This window comes from Populus trichocarpa, chromosome 6 (genome assembly GCF_000002775.5).
Source record: "Populus trichocarpa isolate Nisqually-1 chromosome 6, P.trichocarpa_v4.1, whole genome shotgun sequence".
In the NCBI taxonomy this organism is placed as follows: domain Eukaryota; kingdom Viridiplantae; phylum Streptophyta; class Magnoliopsida; order Malpighiales; family Salicaceae; genus Populus; species Populus trichocarpa.
This window is the reverse complement of record NC_037290.2, coordinates 13,266,235-13,275,937: the sequence shown is the minus strand read 5'-3', so window position 1 is coordinate 13,275,937 and position 9,703 is coordinate 13,266,235. Positions and strand designations below refer to the sequence as shown.

Sequence of the window (9,703 nt, the reverse complement as noted above, 5' to 3'; positions counted from 1 at the left end):
TTTTTTTCATTAATAATTGTCCCGCTGCCTTATAATTTGCAGCATTATCGGTGACTACTTGGACAACATTTTCCTCCCCAATCCTCTCCACAATGGCATCTAACATCTCAAATACCTTATCAGCAGTCTTGGACATATTAGAAGTATCCACCGATGACAAAAAAACTGTCCCTTTAGGACTATTAACCAAAAAGTTACAAATACAACGTCTTTTTTTATCTGTCCATCCATCAGACATTATTGAACAACCTGTTTTTTTTCCATTCTAGCTTGTACTCCTCAAGCAATTTCATTGTTTGATCCACTTCTTACTTCAAATACTTCTCTCTAATATCATAGTAGGATGGAGGCTTGAAACCTGGCCCATGCTTTGCAACCATTTCAAGTGCTTTAATAAACTCAGGGTTTTTTACACAATTAAATGGAATTGCACTAGTGTAGAAAAACCTAGCAATTTGTCGACATGCTTCTTCTCTAATATCCTTTTTTAGCAATTGATTTAGAGTTGTTTGTGTACTTCCACTCCCACTAGCTACTCTCTTTCCTTTGTCCTTGGAGCTAATTTCTTTTATTTCATCATCATCAACATCATTTCCACTATATTGAAGGGCCTTTCTTTTCTTTTCAGTTGCCTCTAGATTTTTCACCAAAACACCTAAAATCATCTGCTTAACATTTTCTGGCACTTGCTGACATGACTCAACATCCTTACGAGTGCAAGCCAAATGTTGTTTGAAACGAAATATACCTCCACTAATAATTTTTTGACAATACTTGCACAATACTTTTCTAGAATTTTTATCAACATCTATCCCATGCTGCCATCCAACATCAAGCCTATTACCAGAAGCATTTTTTCTAGATGCCATAAGTTCAACAATTCAAGAATCAATTCAAATCAGCCCTGTAATCAATCCAAACATTTTATAACAGGTTACAAACTTGATTTTAATACACACTACAACCCATCTTCTATATTATTATCCATTACAGGTTACAAACTTACAAGTTACAACCCTTTACTACTCAGCAAAGGCAGCATAAAAACAGTCAATCAGCACTCTAAATTACAATTTACAACCCAAATCCATTCATCACAAGTTACAACCCAAATCACGGTAAAATGACAATAAATCCATGCATCACAACTCAGCAGCAGCAGCATCATTCTAAATTATAATAAATCCATTCATCACAATTCACAACTCATTCACAACTCAGCAGCAGCAGCACTCTAAAATAAATTACAATAAATCCATTATCACAACTCAGCAGCAACATCATCAATCATCAATCATCACTCTAAATTCCAAATTCAAGGTAAGAAAAAACAGAGTCTCTCCATTTAGACACTGTCACACACACATACTGTCACACACACACACACACACTGTCACCGGTTATATTTCAATCCAAAATTCGCAGGCATACTCTCAAATTGATGGACACTTGAATATTAACATGTCTCAATAACAGATTAGACATCATTAAACTGTAAAGAAACGGAATGGTAAGAAACTAAGAAGCTTACCTTTGTTCTGAGCAGTGAGCACCGACGCTGAGAAGAGAAACAGAGTAACGGACTAAGCAACAAGACTCACAGTGAATGTTTGCAGTCAAAGTTGGAGCATCTGAATTCAATCAAACTAACATTAACATCAGTGATGAGATTAATAAACGGACAGGGACGAAAAAATAACCCACTTGAAGACTACAGAAACAAGATAAATGGACACTGTAACTTACCTCGTGAAGACTGGAGAGACGTCGTTGACCGTTGTTGTTGTGTGGACTGTGATTCTCACAGTGGCCGGTGGAAAGAACAGTCGGCGATGATGGAAATAATGCAGATGAGGGACGAGCGAGGGCTGTGACAGGTGGTTGATTGTTGGCTGAGAGGAAGACTGCAAGAGATTAAGAGAAGACTGAAGAGAGAAGACTGATTCGGTGAAGAGAAGACTGAAGAGAGAAGACTGTTGGTTGTTAAATTTGGGATTTTCAATTTAGGGATTTCGTGAATTACTGAATGTCTGAAATTCTGAATTGTGAATGTCAAGAGAGAAGACTGATTCGGTGAGTCACAGACTCACAGTTACTTTGCCTTCGATATGTTCAAGCCAATAGGCGGGTGACACGTGGCAACTACACTGAATTTTGTTCTCCTGCGGGCAAACTCGTTCAATCGGTGGTGAAATCGCGATTTTAGGCGATTTCACCCGATTTTAACGATTTTAACTGTTTTTGATGCGATTTTACTCATTTCCGATTTTTATGAACGATTTAGCACGTAAAGTCTATATTAACTCGTAAAAACGTACGATTTTACGACTTGAATCGCAATTTTAACAACCATGCTCTCACCTACACTAGTTTTTAAAATATTTTATGAATTATATTATTTTTTAAAAAAGAATTAACCATGCTAAAATTAAAAAAAAGCTCAATTTTCTTGCGGTGGCATGGTCTGTTTGCATGAAAACCAAGATGTTAGGTAATGTATATCCCTCTCTCAAAAAAAAAAAAAAAAAAAAGGAAAAAATAAGATCAATAATGGGCAGTTTCGGAAGTCTCCTCTCTCTCTCTCTCTATCTCTCTCTAGACAAGTTGCAGAGGGGGACAAAGGCCAGCATGCGACGACTACAGCAGCACACAGATAAAATGGCCCATTGGAGACCTATGAGATCGCATCTTATAATTTCGCCTCCGTTGTTTGCACTGCCCACAGATTTGCTAAAACAAATGAATGATTGATTCTAATCAAAGTAACTTTCTTTCCTCAATATATATATATATATATATATATATATATATATATATATACATTAGCTGACATGTTAATTCAAGAGAAAAAAGTATACAGGAAATGGGGATCCATGGCTCTTGCAATATAAATCTTCTTTCACTTTACGATCAAAATACTTTGACGGGAGACATCATTGGATATAAAATGTGTTTCTCAATTAAATTCAATAATATTATTGGCAAACAATTTACAAATACGACTAATATATTTTCATAAAATGAAATAATATCAGTAAATATCACATAGACCAATTATGTCGATTTCTTGATAACTAAAAAAAAAGTTGCCACCGCCATGCGTAGTCTACAAGTGACTGAGCGTCAATATCTGACTGTATCACATGGTGGCGATGAATTGAATTTAGACTTCGACTGGATTATTTGATTAGTCTTGGAGATACCAACTCTTTTCTTTTTTTATAGATTTGAACCTTGAAATTAAAAATTATTTTTTAAAATTTTGTGTGTGTGGATGTCTTAGATCATCGAGAAGATAATAATATTTTTAAAAAATATATTTATAAGTTTGTGTATAAAATTACATGCTTCAAATTAATCAGTAAACACTGTTGCTCCAAATCTGACTGCCTTTACTGTAATATATATGTATATAGTAATTATTTAATTTATAGCTGCTCGCACCCTTTTCTCTGAGCTGAGCCTATATTTATGAGACTTGTCATCTATTTTTTTACGGTATTCTGAGGTTAGAAAGAAAGAAAGAAAGAAGATGGAGATTCCTGTGATAGATTTGAGCCAACTCGAGGGCGAGAACAGAAGCAAAACTATGGCTCTTCTGCACCAAGCTTGTGAGAAATGGGGCTTCTTTCAGGTACAGGGATTTTTCATCCTTCGAAAAAACACTTGATATAACACCTATCTATCTTAATACATATTTGATTTTTACAGGTTGAGAACCATGGACTCGAGAAGAAGCTGATGGACAAGGTAAAGCAATTGGTGAATGCACACTACGAGGAAAACTTGAAAGAAAGCTTTTACGAGTCAGAGATAGCTAAAGGCTTGATGAATAAAGGTGATGTCGACTGGGAAAGCAGTTTCTTTATTTGGCATCGCCCAACATCCAACATCAATGAAATCCACAACCTCTCGGAGAATCTTCGGTATGATTTGATTATATATAATTATAACTAGCAATTTGTACAGACATTATTCTTCTGAAATAAGGACATGGTCTCTGTGTTATGTGCAGCCAAATAATGGATGAGTACATCGCCCAACTGATTCAGTTAGCAGAGAAGCTTTCTCAACTCATGTCTGAGAATCTTGGACTGGACAAGGATTACATAAAGGAATCGTTTTCAGGAGCTAAAGGTCCTTCTGTGGGAACAAAGGTGGCAAAATACCCTGAATGTCCTCGGCCAGAGCTTGTGAGAGGACTTCGAGAGCACACCGACGCCGGCGGAATCATACTCTTGCTCCAAGATGAACATGTCCCAGGTCTTGAATTCTCAAACGATGGAGGATGGATAAAGATCCCCCCATCCAAGAACAATACTATATTTGTCAACACAGGTGATCAAGTGGAAGTGTTGAGTAATGGAAGGTACAAAAGTACTCTGCACCGTGTCATGGCTGGCAAGGATGGGAGCAGACTCTCCATTGCCACATTCTACAACCCAGCTGGTGATGCCATTATCTCCCCAGCTCCCAAACTCTCATACCCCCATAATTATACATTTCAAGATTACTTGAAGCTTTATGCCACCACAAAGTTCTCAGATAAGGGTCCCAGATTTGAAGCCATGAAGAAAATAGCCAATGGACACAGCAGTCATGGTGTCTGAAACTGCCTCGTGTAATTCCCAGTACTGGTGTTTATTTGTCAGTTTGAACCACTTGTTTTCTTGATACAAGGAGATGCTCGTTTATCTTGTCTAGTTAGCAGGAGCACCATTGGATCCGGAAAAATTATCCACTTTACAATTCACTGTTCATTTTCTCAAACATAGCAAACACGAGACCTAAATTTATCACATATACCTCGTCCGGTAGCAAAATCAACTCTCTTGATGGAACCGCACGCATTAAGACTGATCATATCTCACAGCACGAAAGCGGAAAAACACAAAGGCATTAAAAAAAATCATTACATAGCTAGAAGCTAGCCAATTTTGATAATATGGATTTAGTGACAAGAGTATTGGTCTTCGCTACTGCTTCAACCAATAAAAGTTTATGAGACTTCAATAATAAAGAACATCTGGTGATGAAACACAACAGAAAATTCCCGAATTTCAGAGATTTGGAGAAACTTGGGGCCAACTCCCTAATAAGCAATACAAGTTGATCAACTGAATCCTGAGTTAGCTGAACGTTATGATTTAAGATATTTTGAAACAGATTAAACAATGATTCCGTCCAAACCAGTTGACTGGATACAAGGCATTGGTGGCAAGGAAGAATGATGGATCGTTTCTCAACTTCTTGTCCACAAAGCAGCTTCCGGCAAAAAGCTGAAACATGAGCTGGGTGCAAGGATTCCTTGACGATCCTGGTGATCACATCACACATGTGGTTGTTGATGCCACTCCTTTTCATTATCAGCGGAAGCAATAGTGCACATTCAGCAGCTCTCTGGTGAAGCTTGCAGTACTCTACCATTGAAATCACCAGTACACGTGATGCTGGCTCTTCAAGCACCAACATCTTTGGAAGCATAATTGAACACAAAACTTTGCTAGGCCAAGCGATCTCTTCTTCTTCTTCTCTTCCATTTGAGAGATGAAAAACCAGAATTGAAGCAGTCTCATCATCAGCTTTCCAAGGTTCAAGCAAACCCAAAATCACAAAAGGATCGGCTTCTCTCTCAAAACTAAGTCTGCGAATTTCATTTGCTAACTCAACAGTTTTAGAACTAGACTCAAAAGTCATAATCCTCTCTTTCAAACTTGTTGCCATGTTTTGAATTTCCTCATCTAAAGGAGCAACCATGACCAAATCAATCTCCATTTCCTCCGCAACATCTTTCGAATTATCACCAGAACCCTCTCCAACTTGACTCAAGAAATCTTCTGGGCTTTCATAACCAGCAAACAATTCTCTGGAGTTCAATGTATCATGCGAGAGAGGCAACCAAGGTAGAAACAGTTCATTTGCACTTGAAGCAGCATCTTTAAGGTAATCTGGGATTGAACCAAACTCCTCATCAACTCTCTCTTCTCCAGAGTCTAAGCTTAAACCAGAAATCCATTGGTAATTTGAGTCAGACACTTTATCAAGCAGATTGCGGGCAGCCCTCTTAACCCAGAAATCAATCCCCTCGGTATCTGTCAACAAAGTCCTGGCCAACTTAGATAAGTCCCGCTTGCAAAACCTTTGATGCTCAAAACCAAGAAAGGACAAAATTCTGGACTGGACAAGAAAAGGCAGTGTTTGTAGAAACATGACCCTCCTGTCACACATGCTGTTAACAGGGAGAAAAAAAAGTGAGAATCGTAGAAAAAGCAAGAGATAACATGAAATGGAAAATGGGTTTTACTCCACCTGTTTGTGGATGAGTTGTTTATAATGGGTTCGGCGAGTAAAGAGAGAAAAGAGGTTGTGGTGATTGGAACTGATGATGATGAAGAAGATTGTTCTAACCAGAGGGATGCTTCATTTTCTGGTGTTGGGGAGTTAAGGAATATGTTAAAGAGAGGAACCCATGCCTCCATTTCTGTCTGCTTCCTTCCTTGGATTTGTTTTTTTTAAAAAAAATTAAGCAGCAAAGGAAAGTCTCTGTTATTATTTTGAAGTGAAGAAGAATAAATAAGACAAATTAAGGACGGGAGGTTTGTGCGCGGGGAAATGGTTTTTAGCTTTTTTTTTTCTTTTTAAAAAAAAACAAAACTCCTAAAATAAGAGTAAATTACAGTGTGAAGCCCCCAGGATTCTGGTCGGATCAGTTCCAAAGTGCTTGGGTGTCAGAATGAGACCTGGTTTGAGAGATTTTATGATACAGATCAGGAGGGTTGGGGTCGGGACCAAGTCCAAGTCACACGAGATTCAAGTCAAGATTGGGTCTGGGAAGTCTAGGAGCCAGGTTCAGGGAGTCCACGATTCGTGCTAGAACTAGGATTGAAGTGCCCGAAGATAGATCTAGGACTTGGATCGCGACCATATTCAAGCCAAGGCGGAGTCTCGATCACCTAAGATTCAAGCCGAAGTCAGGTTCTAGTTGCTTGAGAGTTGGGCCTAGGTCACTCGAGGTTTAGGCTAAGATCGGGTATAGGCTATCTAGTGTTTGGGTCGCACCCAAGTCTGTAGCACCCATGGTGCGATGGAGTTCAGGGCATTTAAGGTCGAGTTTGAGGGTTAAGTTCAGAACACCAAGGATCAAGTCGAGGCCAGCTATAAGGCTCCAAGGTGTATAGTTGAGATTAGGTTCATAACACTTCGAGGTTAGATTAGAGGCACCTGAATTTTGAGTCTAGAGAGTCTAGGGATCAATTCTAATAACTCGAGCTTCTTGTTGAAACTAAGTACTTTTCCAGAAAAAATTATCAATTAAATAATTTTTCAATTTTTTAAAAAACCAAGTTTAAAAATTGAAGGAAAAAAAAAAGAAATTAATTGAAAATAATTCTCCATTTTCTCTATAGCTCACTTTACTAATTGAAAATAATCTAATATCTCTCTCTTTATTAATTGAAAAAAGACATCTTTTTTTTTAAATTTAACCCTTTTCAATTTTAGTTTTGTTCAATGTCAATGTGATACGAACTAAGTCAGGTCCGAATCAGGTCCGAATTTAACTTTAAAAATGTCTGCTAATAAGTTTTGCGAGATCAAAAATATTTTCCAAACTGTATATTGGAACAAGTTAAAATTTTACAGGAAGATACTAGACACATAAAAATATATTTTGGTAAACGTTCAGGTCCAATAGAGTTCGGGAACATATTAGTTTGGAGAGTCGAAGTTACTAGACAAATCTTGTTAAATTTGTCAAACTAGACCTTTGTGTACTGTTTGGGACATATCTGGAACTACATGGAGAATTTGTTCTGATTCAAGTTGGGCTGAAAACTAGACATCTCAAGTTTTCCAACTATATATGGTAGACCCAGTAATTCATCCAAATAAGAAAGAACAACGTATTTGAAGTCAAGACTGAAAATCTGCCAAGAATGTGTAAAAATTGGAGATTCGGGCTATATGGGGGAATTTCAGCGTGAAGATTTTGTTTTTATTATTCTATTTCATTTATTTATTTAATTTTGAATGATTATTTTTAATTTGGGTTTATTCTAGCCTATTAGATATTGTTTAGGAGTTTATTCATTATTGAACTTATTTTAGTTTATTACTAGTTTAGGCCTTTTGTTTGTTTGTGGAAAAACAACCTTTCTTTGCAGGGACAAAGGTTGTACACTGACTTATTGAAGATTAACTGACTTCATGACATCATTCACATACTTAGCGTTCTTAGATATAAGGTTATATCTGGATCCAAGTTTTTTTTTTCCAATACCTTTGGTTCTTATATACAGGGTTATATTTAGATCAAGGTTTTATCAAACTTGATTTTCAACTTTTTAGGTTATTATCTACTTCGTTAGGGGTTCCTCGACCACGTAATCAAAAGGTCTGCATCATAATGTTTAGGAAGAGCTACTTACAATGGACTTGGATCTAGATGATTTTAATTTATACCATGACAATATATTTTTGCACCGAGTCCATGAGAAAATTTATTTTCATTATTAAAATATATGACCAAAATATTTAGATTTTATGTCAGGAAAATAACTAGACTATGAATCTGATGATGCTCCAAATCCAATATGTTTAAGAATAAAGTACTTTGGTGGTTGAATTATGAATCAATCAAAGGTTATTGTTCAAAAGTTTCTATTCTCCACCTTTATAGAAATTATCCAACGATGAGTGCCTTCTAGTACCTATAAAAAGTCTTCTTTTGAGAGATTCGAGGACCATCCGATAGTAAAGTCAATAACTTTTAAGAGAAAAATAAATAATAACTACAAGTGTTTGTTCTTGTTTTGATGTAATAAATATTCTAGTACTCAGAAAATTTATCTATTTTGAATAGACATTATAAACCCTCAACCTGAATAGCATAAGAGGTATTTATATCCTTTAGATCCAATAATCCTCTCTATCATGGGAGGGTAAAGGCATATATTTCAACCATAACATTAATAGGGATTAGACGTCCCTAACATAGCTAGTTAATGGAGTATAAATATCCATGTCATTATCATTAATGAGAGACAAATATCTTTGACGTTAATGTCAATGAGAGACAAATATACCTGACATTAACTTCCATGATGGTCTATCAAGAGAAAAGATATTATGATTTCTTCTCGTCCTTTGAGGATCTCTAAATATAAAAATGAATCCTTGCTAGCTGGTGCATGTCAAGGGCCTCCCATGACACTTGGGTACAGAATTTGGCCGAATCCATGCCAATATGGGTTCGCCCCAAGACAAGTCATTTTGGTACTTGGACTTAGTTCTTGGTCGAGTCCATGCCAAGTTGGGTCTGCCCAGGGGCAAGTCCCTTTGGAATTTGGGCTCAGCGATTAGCTAAACCCATGCCAAGTTGGGTCTGCCCCTGCGACATTTCCCTTTGGCACTTGGGCTCGGTGCTTGGTCGAACCCATGCCAAGCTGGGTTCGCCCCAACCGTTTTCTTTCAAGGAGAGGTTTAACCCTAGCCTTCTCTACGAGGAATAAACTCTTTGGTTCATCAGAATCCATTTTTCTCGCGGAATTTTTAGTGAATTAAGGTTTTTTTATTGGGTTGCCAAATTGCAAAAGTTTTTTGAAATTGACTTTAACTTGAGAATTACTTTATTATCGAAACACTCTGAAAGAACTAGGATTCCTTATAGTACTTTACTATTTATATGAAAAATAAATCAATTTAA

General features: G+C 36.9%; 2 protein-coding genes across 2 annotated transcripts; one reads left to right on the top strand and one right to left on the bottom strand.

Annotated features, from left to right (window-relative positions):
• The first annotated feature begins 3,468 nt into the window (after positions 1 to 3,468).
• On the top strand, positions 3,469 to 4,801 carry LOC7497621 (1-aminocyclopropane-1-carboxylate oxidase 1). Its single transcript, XM_002309191.4, has 3 exons — positions 3,469 to 3,634; positions 3,712 to 3,926; positions 4,016 to 4,801. Exons 1-3 carry the CDS (start codon positions 3,533 to 3,535, stop codon positions 4,608 to 4,610), a joined length of 912 nt encoding a protein of 303 aa, XP_002309227.3. The 5' UTR covers positions 3,469 to 3,532; the 3' UTR covers positions 4,611 to 4,801.
• A 98-nt stretch (positions 4,802 to 4,899) lies between these two features.
• Positions 4,900 to 6,930, bottom strand: LOC7484674 (uncharacterized). The gene is made up of 2 exons (XM_024603021.2): positions 6,310 to 6,930; positions 4,900 to 6,229 (listed from the first exon to the last, which is right to left on the bottom strand). The coding sequence occupies exons 1-2, from the start codon at positions 6,477 to 6,479 to the stop codon at positions 4,921 to 4,923; spliced, it is 1,479 nt and encodes a 492-aa protein (XP_024458789.1). The 5' UTR covers positions 6,480 to 6,930; the 3' UTR covers positions 4,900 to 4,920.
• Between the last annotated feature and the right edge of the window lie 2,773 nt (positions 6,931 to 9,703).